The sequence below is a fragment of the Lepidochelys kempii genome, chromosome 7 (genome assembly GCF_965140265.1).
Source record: "Lepidochelys kempii isolate rLepKem1 chromosome 7, rLepKem1.hap2, whole genome shotgun sequence".
Taxonomy (NCBI): Eukaryota; Metazoa; Chordata; order Testudines; family Cheloniidae; genus Lepidochelys; species Lepidochelys kempii.
In genome coordinates this window covers 114,266,237-114,285,450 of record NC_133262.1, presented here as the reverse complement: position 1 = coordinate 114,285,450, position 19,214 = coordinate 114,266,237, and the positions used below count along the sequence as shown (strand labels likewise).

Sequence of the window (19,214 nt, the reverse complement as noted above, 5' to 3'; positions counted from 1 at the left end):
TTTTATATTCTAGTTTTTTAATCCAAATATGATATGGTACCAAGTCAAATGTCTTGCAGAAGTCACCATAAGCCCATGTTTTGCATTAATTATATTGATTCTTTATTAATCAAGCCCCATATAAACCACTCCATTATATTGCCTGGGATTGATTGTCAGGTTGACAGCCCTATACTTACCCAGGTCATCCTGTTTTAGCCTTTTGAAATATTGGCACAAGATTAGCTTTCTTCGGAACTTCCCCAGTGTGTCAAGACTTATTGAAAATCAGCATCAACAGCATCCAGCAACTTCCTCAGCCAGTTTTTTAAACTTAGATGCAATTTATCCGGACTTTTTTAAAATATAAATTTTAATAGCTTGTCTCACACTGTTCAGAGATTCTAGTGGAATGGAAAGAATTATCTTCACCATATGATGAAGCTATATACTTTCCCCCCCCCCAAATACAGAACAGAGTTATTGAATACATCTGCTTTTTCTGTATTATTGATGAGTCTACCATTTCCATAAAGTAATGGACCAATACCACTGTCAGGATTTTTTGTTCCTAATGTATGTTAAACAAAAAAACCCACCTCTTTTCCTCAGTTCTGCTGGCCATAGATTTCTCCCTGTCTTTTGACTTCCCCTATTTTCTACAATTCCTAACTTCTGATTTATATTCACTATCAACTTCCCCTCTTTCATTTTGTTGTTTTTAAATTGTTTGATCGCATTCACTTTGCCTCTAAACCAGGTGGTTTTTTTTAACCAGTATGACATTTGTGGAATTGTGGCTTTTTTGAGCATCTAGTAAGTTCTTAGATAATTGAGAATTCTCATTCACTTTTTATTTAAAATTCCTCCTAGTTCATTTGGCTCATAATTAAGTTTTGTGAAATTGGCCCTATTAAAGCAGCGTGTGTGTGTGAATTACTGGTCTGGACTCTAGTCTGCTTGCATGACCAAGTCATGATCACTTGTACCAAAGCTATGGTTCATTTCTAGTTGGGTGATCAGTTCCTCTTTATATGTCTTAGAACAAGGTCTACTACAGAATTCCCTCATGTTGTCTACAACACTTCTTGAGTTAGGAAGTTGTCATCTATGTTTACAAATTCCAAGGATGTCTTTAGTACTGGCAGCATGAGACCTCCACCATAAGTCACTTCATTTGAAGTCCCCTCTTGTGATCATTCATGTTACAGATAGGTGTGTAAGGAGGCAGTCATCCTTTCTGAACTATGATTTGGTGGTCCATAGCAGACACTAATACCACATCTTGAGCTTTATCTCTTAGGACATTCATCCTTAACCTTGGAAGAAAGTGGTTTTGAATGCTTGTCAGTGACTTGGAAACAGCTAATGCCATTTTTGACAGAGTGCTGCTTCTCCTCCCGTTTTGCCCACTCAATCCTGCCTAAAATAAGATACAACCATTGATTTTTTTTTTAAACATTCAGTGGTACCAGTAATCCTCCCCAGGTTCAGTAATAGCAATGCAATCCAAATTATACTTAAAGATCAGCAATTCTCTTGTTTGTTACCTAGGCTCCCAGCAATTCAGTAATTTCTTTCCATGTCCCTTGGGTCATTCATCATTTTTGTTCTCAACTCATGTCATCAGTTACCCATTTTGGGCAGATTTACACTCCCACGCTGGAGAAAAGGAACTGGGCATGGCCCAGGATGTGGGCTACCTCTTGCAAGGGGTATTGCATGGCCTCTCCGAAATATAGGAGCTATAACAGCTAGGTGATATTAATAAGCCACATGTAAATAAAAAGGATACCAGAGGTGCTGCAGGGAGGTACAAAATACAGCCTTCTGTAACCATATAACTGTCCGAGCTCCAAATACACACTCCCCCACACCCTTAAATTAAGATGTAATTGGAAATATCTGTGCTCTGGGCATATGAGTCTCAGATATCCAAAAATCACTTGATTTAAAACCATGTTTAGATTCTCCTGCACAACTTGAACTCTCATCCATATCATAGGTTCCATCACCAAAATGTTACTCAAAGTTTCACATCTTATAAAGAAACATGCAACAAAAGCAAAGACTGGAATTGGGGAGCCTCCCCTTTCTGAGAATCTGGGCCTTAAGCCTTCCTCATACCAAGTATTTCCCAGATGTGACATGTGAAAACAAGCATTCAGATATTTTCATGTTTATTATTTCAAAGTACACTATATACATAATGTATAGTCATGTCTTGAAAAACTTCATTTTATACAGAAATGTATCTACAAAATTAACAATCAAATCAATAGTCAAAGTATCTTTGTCAATACACATATGTACATATTGGAAGATTGAACATCATCACCATCAACAGAGAATGGGTAAGTAAATAAAACCCTTGGGGGGAATCTAATAACTAGATCATTTTGTATCATAACTGAAAATTCTTTATTTGGCAACATTTTCAGCTATCTTTTTGATGGGCATGAAAAGGTTGATTTCTTACGCCACCTACTGTTACTAATAGTTAATAGCATAGTCATGTGTCAAGTTTTAAAAAAAAGTCAAAAGTAGTGGCTGCTATTGACAGTTTATGGAGACACCTGTACAGCTGAACTGCCTTGCTGCTCCTAAAGTAAGTAGTGGGTATAAAGTTTTAGATAAGAACACAGCAATTCTACTGCTGTGCCGAACCAGTTTCAAAAGTTACTTTTTTCAGCATGTTGCCAGCAACAAGCAAAGATCAGTAAGCAACTGCAGAGCAAAAAATATTTTGGGAAAATAAACCATATCCCATTGTTTTCTAGAAAAGTCTGTTCACAAAAAAAACTTGCATACACTTAAGTGGATTTAAAAGGGAAAGGATAACTGATGTCTGGCATACAGGGTGCCATTCAGATACATGGGCCTGACTTCCTAATCTGGAATAGGATTTTCCATGGTGTGGAAAGACCACCACAGCTAGGCAGCCAGAAGCAATTTTCTTTAGGACCTGAAACCACAATCCACCTGGATGGTGGGATGTGTTGCCAAAAAAAAAAAAAAATTGCAAATTCTCCTTCAGCCCATACGTGCAACTAGCAAAAGGTTTAGATAAGTATTTTCAGAAGAAACTTGAGGCAGCTAACTACCTAGTACCACTAAATTTCACTGGACAGTGGGCACCTAATAGCCTGTCTCTCCTTCTGAAAACACTAGCCTACTATACTTCCTAGAATTCAACATACTGAATTTATTTAAAAAAAAATCCCTCCTTCCATCTTTGAGAGCCTGGCTGATACTTATCACTGCAGCAGCCAGCACAAAGCTGATGCAACACTCCAGTTCCCCAAACAAGGATCAACTGGATACAATTGTTGCACAGGCCTTGTGCTGATTCCATAGAGGGCTGGATTTCACTTTGATTTAAAGCTATTCCCCTTGAGAAGAGGCTGTTAACAAAAATGTTTTACCTCCACCAAAGAAATCATTCCAATCCTTGCAGTATACCATGAAAACACTAGCATAGGAGTCAGACAAGAATATTCATGAGGAAAATACAAGCTTCTCTTAATTTGCAGCATCATCTTCTATATGAGAAAACTGACATCTGTACAGTCAAGCAAAACTACTAACAAATTATTCCTACAACAATCTGCATCATGTCAAAAGTATGATGGCAAAGACGTGTATAGGCACCAACGTAAATACTGGAGTGCCATTTCTGGCTGTGGCAGGGACTTTAAAGAAAAAGCCTATACAAAACATCTGACTAGAATATAATGAACACTAGGATGTCATGGCCACTACATATACAATTTATACAACCAAGGGAAAAAACCCTGTGAATGTGAGTGTTTAACACAGAGGAAGCAGCACCTTTCAGCAAGACAAGAGGATAACAGCGTGCTCTAAAATCATTTAAGAGCTGGAATGACACAATGCCATAAAGCAGTAAGAATTTCCACAATATCATTGCACTTATCCCATCTGCATCACATTTCTTTTCTACGTTCACATTAAACAGCTGCAGAACACCACACTAAAAGGTTACATTAATATTAAATACTCCAGCAAATAGCAAGCTTGGTTTCAGATTAAACAGTGGAAACATTCAGTTTATTTTTTTCAAAGCATGAAAACAGATCTGGTACATGTAGGTATGAGAACTTTTGTTGTTTGGAGATGTGACCGTTGTTCCTGAAAACTTTGTTCTGCCGTGGGGTCTAATTCAGTCAGACACACTTACTAGTCCACTGACTTCAAGAGGGGCCAGAATTTCACTCACTGGCACAATGCCCATTGAAATCAATGGAACTAGGATTTTCTCCTTCAGAGGTTAACAAAGTTTCCTACTCACTTAATGAAGGAGAGGTAAGCCTGATCCAGGCTGGCTAAGCTTTCCATCACTGGCCTCATTTGTTCTTAGATCTTGAAAAAAAAGTATTTAAAAAAAACAACTAAGGTTGAGAGCCACAGTTGGGGCACATTTTCCCCAACTCCAAGTTTTGAATCAATAGTTTTTACCTTCTTCCAAATAAATGCTCAAAAAAAAAAAGTAAAGATGACAGTTATTCAGGACTCATAAGGAACTCTAAGCAGACCAGGCCTTGATCCTACAAACACTTACATACCTTGCTTAACTTTACATGTAGGAATAAATCTCACTGAATCAGAATTCTCATAGACCAAGTTAAGCACTCATGGATAAAACTTTCAGAAGGGTTAAAGTGATTTAAGGGCTTTTGACAATACATAGGCACCTACATAACTTAGATCCCTTGGTAACTTTTACCCTGTGTTTACAGATTACAGCTCGGTTTGCACATGAAGTAAGGGGGTAGGAGGTGAGGAGGTATAGAAACATTTAAAAGATTAATAGACAACACTGCAATAAAGTTTTTAAGTGGCCTTTCAAATTAAAACGGGTAATATTAAATTGTGGAGTGTACATGTGCACTAAATACTTTTCATGAGAATAGGAAGTGCAAATATTTAATAAATACAGTATAAACCCTAAATATATTTACAAGATGAACTGGTCTGACTCAGGCATTTTAGTTACATGGGCACTAATTCAACAAAATACGCATTTACTGTAGGAGTGGAACCATTCCAGTCCATCTGTTACCTTTTTCTAATATTACACTGTAGAAAATACTGTGACTCAGCCTCGAGGTGACACCATTCTTGTTACTTCCCCATCACTTTGAATGAAGGGTGGAGATATCACCTGACATTTCAAATGATGGTCACAGTTAAGTCATTTTGACAGACTAATTCACATTAGTAAAGTAGAGTGTGATGTTTGTTCAGCTTCTACAGTTCCACCAATAAATTTCAATTCACCGTTTAAATATACCTTACGGTCAGTTTTACTAGCTGGGCTATACTTACAATTAAGATGACTAAACATAATGGGGGGAGGGTTTTGTTTTTTTAACAGATTGGAATGTCTTGGAATAAGGGAGTATGTATATGAATAATGGACAACTTAACTCACACACATTAAAAGTTGTGTTAATTTATATTGAAAATCAAACTTATTTTACAAAATCTACCTGAGTTCAAAGTTATTCAGATTCATATGTCCAGAGATGTGGATTTTATGAAAGACTTGGTGAGCTGATACAGTCTGATATAGCTGAAAATGCCTAGTATCAGCAGCAGAAGTTTCTCATTCTAATTTCTTGCTAGTTTACCTACCCCCCACAAAAGTCAATTCATATTCAGTTTCTAGGTAAGCCATTAAGTTTTTGTCCAGTGGTAAAATATGCATCATGTCCTTAATTATTTTTACAAAAGTTAATTATAAAGCCCCTTTCCCATGCATATGTTAATTGCTTGATCAACTTAAATATATCAAACACTTAGAGTAGGGAAGAAGATTCTGGAAGCCCTGGAAGCTCAGTAGCACTGGATATGTTCCACAGCAAATCAATTTTTCTCCCCTGCAAGCTTTATCATTAGCAGGCTGCTTAATTGCACAGTGCAGAAATTAAAATCTCACTGAAATGTACTCTACATGTAGTGCACACCGCAAAGCATCTGGATGCCTTAATTTCAAAGAAGAGTTCTAAGAACGTAGCCTACAGTAAAGTTCATCAATGGCTGAGGCAAAACACCCTTCACACCTGATCCTACAGAGCCTCTCCCGTCCAGAAGGACAATTTGTGTGGTTAAAGGTCTGCAGGATTAGGCCCTGCCATTGGTTGACACTCGGTTTACAGGAGAAACTTCAAAATGGCAGTCTGCAGCACCTGTTTCTTTGTTCTGACTGTTCCATAGTTTGTTACACTTGCTTCATCCTCCGTTCCAGTTCATGCTGGTGCTTAATAAGCCGTTCTATTTCTGTTCCTAGTGTCTGCAGATTTTCCTTTGAACAAAGAGAAGGGAACAATAAGAGGAAAACATCAGTAGATGCACCATACAATACTGAATTTAAATTACCACTTGCCATCAATATGAGTGGATTGCTACCTGAAAATAGCATGCTTACTTGGCAGTGAAAAGGCGGGGGAGCAACCCTTCTCTCCCCACATTAATAGTGAATGTGATGCTCTAAAGGACAGTATCTTTCTTATAGATTTTAGGATTCTATTGAGCATGCTGAAAAGGTATACTGCTTCAGTTCAAAACTAATCAATATATAAAGATAGACATGGAATCAGAGAGCAGCTTATACAGTAACTCCTCGCTTAACGTTGTAGTAAAAAATGCAAAAGTTCCTGAAAAATGCAACCTTAAGCAAACGATGTTAAGCAAATCCAATTTCCCCATAAGAATTAATGTAAATTGGGGGGGGAGGAGGGGTTTACATTAGGTTCCAGGGAAATTTTTTTCACCAGACAAAAGACTATTAAGTTTTAAACAAAATTTAATACAGTACACAGCAATGATTGTGAAGCTTGATTGAGGTGGTGAAGTCAGAGGGTGGGATATTTCCCAGGGAATGCCTTACTGCTAAATGATGAACTAGCACTCAGTTGAGCCCTCAAGGGTTAACACGTTGTTAATGTAGCCTCACGCTCTACAAGGCAGCACAAATGGAGGGAGGGGAGACAGCATGGCAGACAGAGATGTGCATTGCCCCTTTAAGTATGCTGTCCACACTTTAAGTACATTGCCCTTTTAAGTAGATCAGCAAGTTGAGACAACTGCTGCTGCCAGCAAGCCTCCCTCCGTCCTGAGCCTTGTCATGTCCACCCACCTGTTCTATGGAGATGGGGTAAGTGGAGTGCAGGGGAACACCCTGACATTAGCCCCCTCTTTTCCACCCCCCTTGTATAGCAAGCAGGAGGCTCCCAGGAGCAGCTCCAAGGCAGAGGGGCAGGAGCAGCACATGGCAGTCGGGGGGAGAGACTAGGGTGACCAGACAGCAAGTTTGAAAAATCAGGACGGGATTGTGGGTAATAAGAGCCTATATAAGAAAAGACCCAAAAATCGGGACTGTCCCTATAAAGTCAGGACATCTGGTCACCCTAGGAGGGACAGCTGAACTGCTGACAACTGATAGCCTGCTGGGCCGCTGCCACACAGGGAACTTAAGGGAGCTGATAGGGGGGCTGCCAGTCCACCCTGGTTCCAAGCCCCCACCAGTTTGCTGCAACGGGCTGCTCTTTCTGCAAGCAGTGGACAAAGCAGGTGGCTGCCAAACAACGTTATAAGGGACCACTGCACAACTTTAAAAGAGCATGTTTCCTAATTGATCAGCAACGTAACAATGTTAACTGGGATGACTTTAAGTGCTTGCATATTTATACCTGCCTCTGGAAATTTCCACTACATGCATCTGACGAAGTGGATATTCACCCACAAGAGCTTATGCTCCAATACGTCTGTTAGTCTATAAGGTGCCACAGGACTCTTTGCTGCTTTTACAGATCCAGACTAACACGGCTACCCCTCTGATACTTTAAGTGAGGAGTTACAGTAGATACATTCCTTACTAACTGTTAATCATGAGCCTAGTGGTAGAAGAATCATCCCCATTTTAAGAAATACACACACACAAAATTCCAACTTGTACAGAAATCAGAACGTCTGTCTTTTGAGCATATTTTTGCTCTCTCTCACTGTCAATGTTCCAAGACAAACTATGATGATGATCTCTAGAGAGACCTCTTCTTTGGTAGTTGTGTGTTCAGGGCAGTATTTATTTGAGAAGAGCAAAAAAAATTTGACTCATAGAATGAAAGGCTACCATAGGTACTCACTTTAAGTGTAATATTCTTTAATAAAGTATCCTCTAGCACAGCCTGTAGCTTCCTGTTTATCTCCAGAGAGAGTTCTAATGTGAGCCCACTGTCTGCGGGATGCGATGTATACAGGGATGCCATGATGCCACCGCGCCTGCTCAAATGGACTTTGTTAAAGTCCGAGGCTTCTGAGGACAGTGTGCCAGCTTCTTCCCGCAAAATGTAACTCTGAATAATTCTGGAAAAAAGAGAAATCCAAGTGAAACTTCAGGTGTTGAGTTATGGTTCAGGATTCTTTGCGGGAGGTATATATACTATATTCAGGTTACAACAAAACAGATCTTCACATGCATGATGTCAAGAGCAAAAACCTGATACAAAAGCTCCAAGGCTTAGAGGGGTGTATTCAGACAGGGAGATGGCTGAAGCCATTTCTTGCCACACACAGATTCATCTCCTTTTTCACATATTAACAGCAATCACCACCCAAAATAGGATTTCACCCTTGGTCTCTCCTTCTGGGTGGACCCTGGAAATCTTTAACTCTCATTTAAGTCAAAAGCAAAGCTTTTACTGACTTCAGTGGGGTTGGGATTTCACCCCAAAAACACACTTAGTGACAAAAACCAACCCTGGTACTGAAGGCCACCGCTTTAGCAAAGGACTAAGCTCCTTAGGGAAGGGACCATCTTTGTTTTTTATATTTGTACAGCACCTAGCACAATGAGGTCCCAGTCCATGAGTGGGACATCCAGATGCTAGAGAAAAGCAAATAAATAATAAAAGGGTGTGAATTGCAACTGTAACAGTTCTTGGAGACAGAACCTTATGATGTAGTCTGACTAGAATCCAAAGCATTTCCAGAAAAAATGTCAGTTTTGTTAGCAGAAATATTCAAGGGTGGGATTTTGCAAAGCATCTGAGTGACTCAAAAGTACAAGTCACAGATCCCAAAAAGTTGCAAGCCTGTGCAAATTTAATTCAACCCCTTCTGCATTATAATGTAGTCTTTAATTACATGATCACATACGACTTTCTTCTATAGTCCCCTGCCTCATTGCGTGCACAGGGTGGATGTTCTGGAGATGAATAAGAATTGTGTAATTAAAGAGACCCCTGTCATCTGGTGAAGTTGGAAGGTGAGCAGTGAATGAGGCAAGGGATGACAGGAAGATAAAGAATGGTGTCATAGGTAAGGCAGCTGGATGCTATCCTTGGATAACTGGATTCTATCCCTACCTCTGCCACAGAGTTCTTTTGTGATGGTGGGCAAATCACTTAATCACACTTTTCACAGACCATTACTAACTGTGTGATCCTTATTTCCTGGATGCTTTATGTGAAACCTTTGAATTTGATTTGCAGAAATGTTGAGCACTCACTGCTGCAACTGAAGTCACTAGTAGCTGTGCTTTGAATGTACAAAGTGCTGTATAATGCTAAGTACTCAAACACTAGGGTCTGATTTTTCAAATTGGACACTAAGACTGGTAGACACTTTCAACCTTACTCTGTGCCTCAATTTCCATCTGTAAAAGGGGGATAATATCCCTTCTCCTCACAGGGATATTGTAAAAATACACTTATTGAGGTTTATGAAGTATTCAGCTACTGTTGAGATGAACCCCATAGAAAAGCTCATGAGGAAAATGAACAATTCTGTCCTCAGAGCAGGGTTTAAATAGGGTACAGTAAATAAGGCCTTGGGGCACTCATTGAACAGAGAGGATAAAGCAAAATACCGAGTAGCTGCTTATTGGGTGAGCACTGTCCATCGTGCACAGAATGAATCTGCACTCATTCAATTTACATGAAAGGCAGTAATTACTGAGAGTTAGAAAATTGCATTAGGTTTCTGAAAGTTTTTTTTTTTTTTCTAATTAGTCACTTTTAAATCATGCTGCTTTTCAGAACAGCCTGTGTTTTCATACATGAGACACCAAACACATTACTTGTTTTTAGTATGTTTTTGAAGTGCCAAAGTTATCAGTAGTTGTCTGGCTTTGTCACAGTCTGAATGAGACCGCTTGTTGAGCATTTCTGTTGTAGTAGATCCTAAGGAACCCAGTGAGGGATCAAGGCCCTGCGTTACAAGGCACTCTACTGGCACTACAGAGGGTCCCTACCCCAGGGAGCTCACGATCTTTTATGAGAGACCGTCTCATGAGATGGCATCACCATAAGAGAGGACTGCATGTGGTAATGGTTAGATTTAATACAAACAACATTCCTTCAAAACAGAGTATACTCCAACTTCTTCCTTATGACCCCCAGCAATACTGAACGAGCAGACCTTAGACAGGAACCTAGCCAGTAGGCTAAATGACAGGAAATCCCATAGCCTGCACAGCATGGAGAAGAGAAATCTTATATCGTATACTAAAGATGGACAGGCTTTGGCTCAGATATTTTATTACAGTAGGCATCAATCATCATTTATTATTTGTATTCTAGTTGCACCTAAAGGCTCCCATCAGGAATTATACTAGACTCTGTATCAACAGAGGACCTCTCAGCATAGAAACGATGCACCACAAAACATTTTTTTGAGAGAGAGAAGAACTTGACTCTATACCAATGTCACACCTCAAACAGCCAGAGGGAGTCGCTGTTAAAGCGGAGGCACTGTTGACAGGGTGAGAACCTGCAGCACTGACAGCTCCTGACAAGTTCAAAGAGCAAAGGGGACTAAGCCACAGATCCAGGGCCTTCCACTTGGTGCTGCATAGTCTAGTAACTGTTCACAGAAAATAAGGTGGACATTAAAATCTGAGGTCTGCTGTGGTTGCAGATGTTTTATCATTTAACATTTTTCTATCTCAAGTTAACATTGTGTGTGTTATGTAAGAGAGTGTGTTCCAGTGCAGGACAGTCATTGAGAGCCAACACTATGTGATCCAAATATCATACATACTTGGTTTTTTTCCGGATTTCCTCCACCAGTTGCTTAATGTGATCCTCCATGAACTCCATCTTTTCATTTTTCCGAGCATGAGCCTTCTGTAGTCTTACTATTCTCTCAATCAGGACAGCCTTGTCCACTTCTGGGAAGCTATCGGCAGCTCCTGAAGATCCAGTATTCTCAGGCGAGCGATCTTCGTTGCTGCTTCGTGCGTTAAGGGACCCTACCAAACAGTGACGTTGTTTAGAACTGTGTATGTTATAATGAAGTACTTCTTGCCAAGTAAGCCAGTCCATCTCATCACAAAATCAATAGCTCCAGACTGTGCCCAAATATTTTCTTCATAAAATATTGATCTCATTTAGCTACTCCTGGAGTAGCTGCACGTAACTACAGTACCATTTTCACTATATAGGTTCAGACAATGGTAAACCCCTCAGTGTAAACACAGCTATCGCGGAATAAAGGTGCTTCCATCAGTTTATAGCCTATTTCTGTACAAGAACCTTTATACTGATATAACTGCCCACGCTAGAGAGTTGGATCAACTTAATTGTATTATGTTCTACATGGATATAGTTAAACCTTTACCAAAAAACTACAGCTAGACCAGTGAAACTATTAAATACAAGAGTGCTGCAGGGTTGATGGCAGGAGAAGGACCGAGCAGCTCTGGAAGCAACTTTAAAAGTGACGGGGATGGAGAGGGATTACGAAGAGAAAAGAAAGGGCTACATATCTCAAACACAACCTTATGGACTAAAGGTGCATCAACTTTGATATAAATTAACCTAATTTAAAATTATGTGATATCGATCAGGTAAATAAATGCCAATGATACAGCAGAAAAAACAAACATTTTTCTTCATGGTAGAACAATAAAGGAATAAATTTGACAAGCACACTGGTGCCTGTAAATATGCCCATTGATTTACCCGTTACACAGTGCCAACTGTCAATTAGTGCAATTTAATTAAACAATAATGGAGACAACTACTGATTTTTGCTTTGCCTTTGGCTACATTTAAGTGTCATCTAAGGTACCTCTGAACATAAAAGCAGCAAGTTCAAAAAGATAGGAGTAAAAAAGCTAGACTGTCTATAATAAGAACACGTGGCTACAATTATATTAACAAGTGCCATTATTAGGCCTGAGACCCCTATATCTATAATAAGTTCCTGAACCTCAATGAATTCCCCAGACTTTGCAACATGAAAAAGATATTCCTTTTACTCGGTTATACATAAATTGATTCTCAGTTAAGGATTACTGGGCAAACACTGCAGTTATCAGGTCTATGTATCTCAAAACTAAAAAAGAAAAGGGGGATAGCAAACTAAAACAGACTCCAGGACTTTCGCTACCAAGACTGACGATATTCCATAAGTCTTGGTGTTCTACAGGAGAAAGTTTTGTTGAAGTGTTAACAAAAGCATTGCTCAGAAGTACATAACCTACAGAAATAACTAATAACTATTTAAAACACAAACACCCTAAATCTGTGGCAGTAAAATAGGTTTGAGTTATTAAAACTGAACAGTAAAGGCAGAACTGTTATTTGTTACATTACCTGATGAGCTGGAACGACTCCCCATACTGCTAACTTCTTTATCACAGCCGCCATTTTCAATCTGATCCAATTTCCTTCGTGCTAACAAGAAAACATGAGGAGGGTTACCAAAATGTGAAAAAAAATCCTAAGAAAATGGAACCCGCACATACACACCACCCCAATCCACCAGGAACTGAGACAATTTTCTTTAATTGCCAAATCATACATGTGAGAATACTACAGACTAACAAACCATGTGAACATCACTAAGTGCTTGGTCTAATGCCCACTGAAATCCATGGGCTTTGGATCAGTCCTCAAGTGAAGAGGTAACTCCATGCACTGGGTTGTCTTGAGACTACTATTTAAGCCATGCTTTATTATTGATATGGCATGCTATTTAAATAGCTAATGAATGACATAACACAGCCCTGCTCTGTGGAAATCAGTTATTCCGTGACTGCTATCACTACAGTGGCTGTGCCCAGATGTTGAATAGTGCTGGGAGAAGAAGTATGAGCACATGTGTTCATACCTGTATAAGAAGGTAAACAGAACTTCCTCTCCCAATATATGAATAGTACATAAGAGTTATGTTTTCACATAAATTCCAAACACCTCATTAAGCCAAACTGCACTCTAAATTCAGAGCACATGCACTTTTGAATTATTAATGTTAGCTTCCTGAAAGTACAAAATTAATAATCAGTCTCTGTATGAATATATATATATTTAAACAGATGAAGCACTTCCTTAAAATTAAATTACAAATGCCACCAACAATAATTCTGGCTACAGTTGGCATTTAGAAAGCTTCTGATGTGTCTTGAATAGCCTTCTGTGTAATGATAAGGAATCACATGTATCTGGTTACCATGGATGAAGTCTCAATTGTCCCATGCCATTTGATTCATAGAATATCCTTTTAGCTGAATACCAAGAATGTGTAGATCCCTTCCAGTACTTCTATTTTAATCAAGTCAGCATTTGAAAATCACACACGTAACATGCAATTTACTGCCTATGAGATTCGATCTCCGATTTGATAAAAAGAAGGCCTGCAAGGATTGCACCCTAACAGACTATATGGATGCAGGCAGGAATCCTTCTCTAGCTGCATATGCAGGGCGTGAGGAGGAGTATGTTAGTACACTCTAGTGCAGGGGTTCTCAATCTTTTCTGAGCTCCCCCACCCCAACATGCTATACGAACTCTACGGCCCACCTGTACCACAACAACTAGTTTTCTGCATATAAAAGCCAGGGCTGGCATTCAGAGGTAGCAAGCAAGACAATTGCCTGGGGTCGCACGCCACAGGGGGCCCTGCGAAGCTAAGTTGCTCAGGCTTTGTCTTCAGACCCGGGTGGCAGGGCTCAGGGTCCTGGGCTCCAGCCCCATAAAGTGGTGTTTCGGCTTTCTGCCCTGGGCTCCAGCGAGTCTAACACTGGCCCTGGTTGGTGGACCCCTGAAACCTTCTCGTGGTCCCTCCAAGGGGCCCCCAGACACCTGGTTGAGAACAACTACTCTAGTAGACACAAGACTAATTTGGGGGGGGTTCACCTTGCTGAAGTTGCTTGGTGAGGTCTTTAAGATTTGCCACATGTTTACGCTTTTGAGTAACCAACTCGTCTTTTAATTCATCTACTTGGGTGTTCAGTGCTGTTAGTTCTTTCTGTTGAGAAGCCAAGTCTGTCTGCAGTGTCTGGACTTCATGTTTATGTAGCTCTTCCTCCTTTTGCAGTTTTTTTGCCTGAATTTACAATAAAAAAACCATCTAAAATCACTAGGCATAACCATCTGCTTAACGTCAACATCACCACCACTTTGCACCTGCCCTTCATCTGAGAATTTCACATCATTTTATGAACCATTAATTAAGCCAAATACCACCAGTGTGGGATAGCCCAAGGCAGTAAACAGGGTGTACTACTTATTCCAGAATTTAGCACAGTACAGAATAAGATTTAAACTCTAAAAATAATCCAGTTTGTAACTTTTCAAAATATATCTGCACACAGTAAAATAGAACCATGAGGCGGCTATTAGTAATAATTTTTATTATAGCCACAAAATTATTCTTACAACTGATGGGAGCATACAGATACAAGCACAAAGGCTGCTCCAGGTTGATTTTAAAAAGTCATTTTATGAAAGGACCTCCAGTTGTGGCACACTTGATACACAAAATCAAGCTACAATCCTGCAAATGCCTACACTAAAAGTGAGTAGTCCTACTGAAGTCAGAGTGGGCCTATTTAAATTACACTGTTAAATATTACAGGAGTACCTCTGGACAATGGGAGCAGCCTAAAATAATTCTAGTCTCCTATATAACAAACAAGTTCTTTAAACATGAATGGTTTGCAGAGTCAGTTTCACATCTGAGTTAAATCCTGATGGGTATAAAACTGAATTAAGGCAGTCCTGGGCCCTAGGCATGCCATGACATTGGCCTCCTGCTATGACTCCACCCCCACTGCCCTAATTCTGTGCTGAGATCCCATCCTTCATCTACCTAAATGACGGAGCCTGAAGTCAACTCTTGCCTCCTAGAGAGACAGGAGAAGCAACAGGGTCCCTCTCCCAGAGCACTGGATCTTCCATTGACACATATAGGGCAGTTCACACGTCAAAGCTATGGTTCTATGGAGTCTACAGGCTCAGGAAGAACTTTTTGGTTACATTCAGATCACATTTCCAAGCTTTTATTCACAACTGCAAGGGCTAGCAACTAACTTTTAAATGAAAACTGAAATTCTGCACTCAAGATGACACTCCACGAGCTGGAGCCTTGGCACAGACCTTAGAGCCTTTGCATTAATCCAGCCCTGATCAGATAACCTATTAGTACAAAATCCATCTGCATGTTGTACTCACCAGATCATCTTTAGTCTGTCTCACATGTTCCAGCTGACTCTGTAACTCTCTTTCACTGTAGGTAAGCTTATCGAGCTGGGTCTGTAAGAAGTTGGTTTCAGACTGCAGCTGTGCATTCTTACTCGTTAGCTTTTCAGTGAATACAAGCAGCTCAGATTCTCTTTTCCGACTGCCTTCAATGTCCTTTTGGAGATCAGTAATCAGAGAGTTCAGACTGTCCAGTTCTTCCTTCAAGGTGTCGATTTCTTGTTCATCTCTACCAAAACAAATGTATTTAACCTCAAGTCACCCCTAAAACATATATCAAATGTGAAAATACTAAATATTTATCACAGATACGAAATAGCTTTCAAACTTCAATCCATTTCATATCTGTAACAACATCTGAAAGATATTTCTTACCTCCAAGCTGTTAGTGATCCCAATCATATTACTGCTGAGGGAATTCTGTGCCCCTGCACGTCCACAGAATTCACGTCCCGCACAAATTTCTTTGCTTCCCTGCAGAAGAATGACTTTCTGACAGGGAAGCAAAGGGAAGCTGAAAGAGCAGTCGCGCACCACTCCCTAGCTACGCAGGTACATCATTTAAGGCACCCGGAGCAGCTGGCGGAGAGGTAAATCACCACAAGTTTAGGGCACCCCAGCCAGTGGTTCCTACCCTGAGCCGGGATCAGCTGCTAGTCACTGCTGGAGTGGAGGCAGGTGGGGATGGGACTTCCTCTTCCCCTGCAAGGAGTAACTAGGCCTGTGTCAGACCCATCCCCAGAAACCTCCCCCAGCTGCAGAAAGCTCAGCATCCTCCCCTGCTTCCTGCCCCCATTACTCCTCAGCTGCAGGGGGAGGGATCACTGTACAGGGAGCTGCTCCCCCATCTTCCCAACCCCTGTGCATCCAGACCTCCCATACCCAGACACCCCTGCCAACCCTCACCCCGTACACCCAAAACCCCTTTAGCCCTCCATACTCTAACTCCACCCTACTGAACCTCAGCCCTGCATCTGGAGCCCCTTGCACCCAGACCACCCCGCACTGAGCTCCCTGCACTCAAAGCCCCACCCTGGCGAGCCCCACCCCCCTGAGCCTCCACATCCAGACTCCCCTGCTGAGATACCCAGACCCATCCACTGAGCCCCAACCACTTTCTCCTGGAAGCCCCTGCAGAGTCCCATTGCACCTGCACTTGGAAACCCCCCCCAATGAGCCTCTGTGCATCCAGATTCCCCCACAGCTTGACTCCCCACTGAGCTGCCTGCATCCAGATTGTCCCACAGAATCCTCTCGCTACACAGTGGCATCCCCCCACACTGAGCCGCTCCACACTTAGATCCTGCCTGATTGAGCCTGCCTGCCCCACACCTGGTGCGCCTGGCGCAGAGGGCCAGGGCCCCAGGGTGTATTTGGGGCAGGCCCAGGCCTTGTGCTGTGTCAGTGTTGGGCACAGCCTCACCACTGAGTCCGTGTCCCCGGGGTGGGTGCTGGGGAGGCTGCAAGATGATCTCCCATCTTCGTGCAGCCAGCGGCCTTTGCTCTCCACTGCCATGCTGGAGCCTCTGCATTTAATTATTAGCAAATAAAACTTGAAGAATTTTAAAATATTGTGCACAGAATGTTTTATGTTTTTGGTGCAGAATTTTTAATTGTTTGGCACAGAATGCCCTCAGCAGTATCATATCCCTAATAATGACTAGTAAATAGAAGAGTCTGAAAGCTATATAAATTTGAAAATTCCATTTTATAATAGTAATACTGTTACAATACTGAGTCGACCCTGATGGGGGATTCACCCCCATGAGTTCAAGTGGCTGCCTCCCCCTGCCAAAGTGTTCTACCAGTTTCAAAGTACCGCAAAGGCTCCATTTGTAACGTGGTGGAGGATGCCTGGAAGATAAGACGAATCCAGTGCATTCTCTATGGCCCCTAGCCTAGCTCCCATGACTAGCCTTGTCTATTCTGAGGGGCCACAGCACGGCCAGGTTTGCATGCCCATATCTAAACCAAAACTTCAGAGCAGGACACCCCAAACTTTGGGGAGATTTAGAATCTGAATTCAGATCCAAGGTTTGCAACTGACCCCTATTTTCTATAAAGACTAGGCCAAAATCCCAGATCTGAGCACCTTGTGAAGTCTGGAAAGATGGATTCAAAAAAATCTGGATCCAAATTTTGTAGCTCAATTCAATTCTAACCAATTTATTGGACTTAACTTTACAGTCTTTGGGGACTATAGTGTGGTGTATTTTTCTTTAATTTTCGTTTGTAATTAAGATGTCAACTACAATATGCTCCTTGACTGTGCTAGATGGTTGAGTATTCACCACTCGCCATTAATAAAAAGGAGTGCATGAGAAGATTAATTTGAAAACTTGTATGAAGTCACAGGGCTTGATCTAAAGTCAATATGAAGTGAAACCACTTAGAATTTTGCAGGAGGCATTTAGCAACTTGCAGCATTAGCCCTATAAGGTACTACTTTTGCCAGCCTTTCCCAGTTAACGAGCTTGAATTTTCTACAGGAATGTTTTCACACTCTCTCTTTATGGAAGCAGAAAACGTGTATTAGGAACAGGGCCATTCTGATTTATATCAATTTAATACTTTGCCTGCCATGTCCGTATAATCCATTGTGTCTCACATTACTTTGTAATCAATGGGTAACAAAACTTCTTCACAAACTTTCATAACAACCTTTTGGGAAAATATTAGTTACTACATAAATGCATCCTCAGTAAATAAAAACCCCTAATCTTTTCATGCTTTTTTTGTTACCACAAATACACCCTAAACCTGCCTAAGTGATTTGTTGCCACACGTTCATATGGTATTTGACAATTCTTTTAGACCCAGCTATTACATAACAATCCTCCACAATAACCTAGTTAAGACATAGGCTGTTCTCTTCATTAGGACAGACCTAATTTTAGGTCACTGACTATTACGTGGTCAAGTATTTCATTTCATTCTAATCCCAACTAAAGGAAAAATCTAATAGTGAATTATGATTTTTCAAAGCAGACAGTTTTCCTTTCATCAGGTAGATTAGTCAAGAGTTTCCAAATTCCAGTTAACCTCCACAGAGAAAAAAGTCACAGCACTAGATCATCCTGACGTAATTGATAACTTCTTTAATAAAGGAGATAAAAAAACCTTGCTCTTAAGAGGTATATTTAATAGAAACACCTTTGCTTTCTCACAGAAGTCACTTTTCTATTCTGATCACATTTTCTACAAACGTTTGATTTATAAATAGTTTACAGAAGGTTAATGAATGATTAGATGTGTTAATACATGCTTAATTGTCAGACTGTTTTAGAGTCCACCAGGGTGCTTATAACTATCTAATACCTTCTACTGATGCATTTATAAAGCCACCTATGACACACATTACTCCAGTATGTACTATACTTAAAAGTATTTATAAATGGAATCTTAATGTAAAATGACCTCTACTTCTGATGTCGCTACCTCAAACAAGGCAGAGTTGTCTTTCTGGGTTACTAGGGCACATTTCTCATCAGTCAGCAGCACATACTTCCCTTACAAAAAGAAGGGAAGAAACCTCCACCATACTCAATGAAGACTTCCTCAAGCACGAGAGTACTAAAGGCCTTTCCTCGTAGGGAGGAGGTTGGCACTGAGACAATGAGAACACGAGACTTCTGCAGCAGAGTACTGGTTTCCTTCTCCCTGCCCCAGGAACTGGATCTCAGCATTAAGGAACGCTCCCTGCCTGTGCTGGTTTTCTTATAATAC

The 19,214-nt window shown here is 40.7% G+C and overlaps 1 protein-coding gene across 4 annotated transcripts in view; it reads right to left on the bottom strand.

Annotated features, from left to right (window-relative positions):
- Positions 1 to 2,142: 2,142 nt before the first annotated feature.
- CCDC186 (coiled-coil domain containing 186) overlaps positions 2,143 to 19,214 on the bottom strand; it is a 59,391-nt gene continuing 42,319 nt past the window's right edge. For all 4 annotated transcript variants that reach the window (XM_073354304.1, XM_073354303.1, XM_073354306.1 and 1 more), the window contains 6 exons: positions 15,462 to 15,717; positions 14,145 to 14,334; positions 12,603 to 12,683; positions 11,044 to 11,254; positions 8,148 to 8,367; positions 2,143 to 6,307 (listed from right to left, as the gene is read on the bottom strand). In XM_073354304.1, coding sequence (XP_073210405.1) covers positions 6,224 to 6,307; positions 8,148 to 8,367; positions 11,044 to 11,254; positions 12,603 to 12,683; positions 14,145 to 14,334; positions 15,462 to 15,717 — 1,042 coding nt within the window. In that variant the 3' untranslated portion in view covers positions 2,143 to 6,223. The remainder of the gene's footprint in view (positions 6,308 to 8,147; positions 8,368 to 11,043; positions 11,255 to 12,602; positions 12,684 to 14,144; positions 14,335 to 15,461; positions 15,718 to 19,214) is intronic.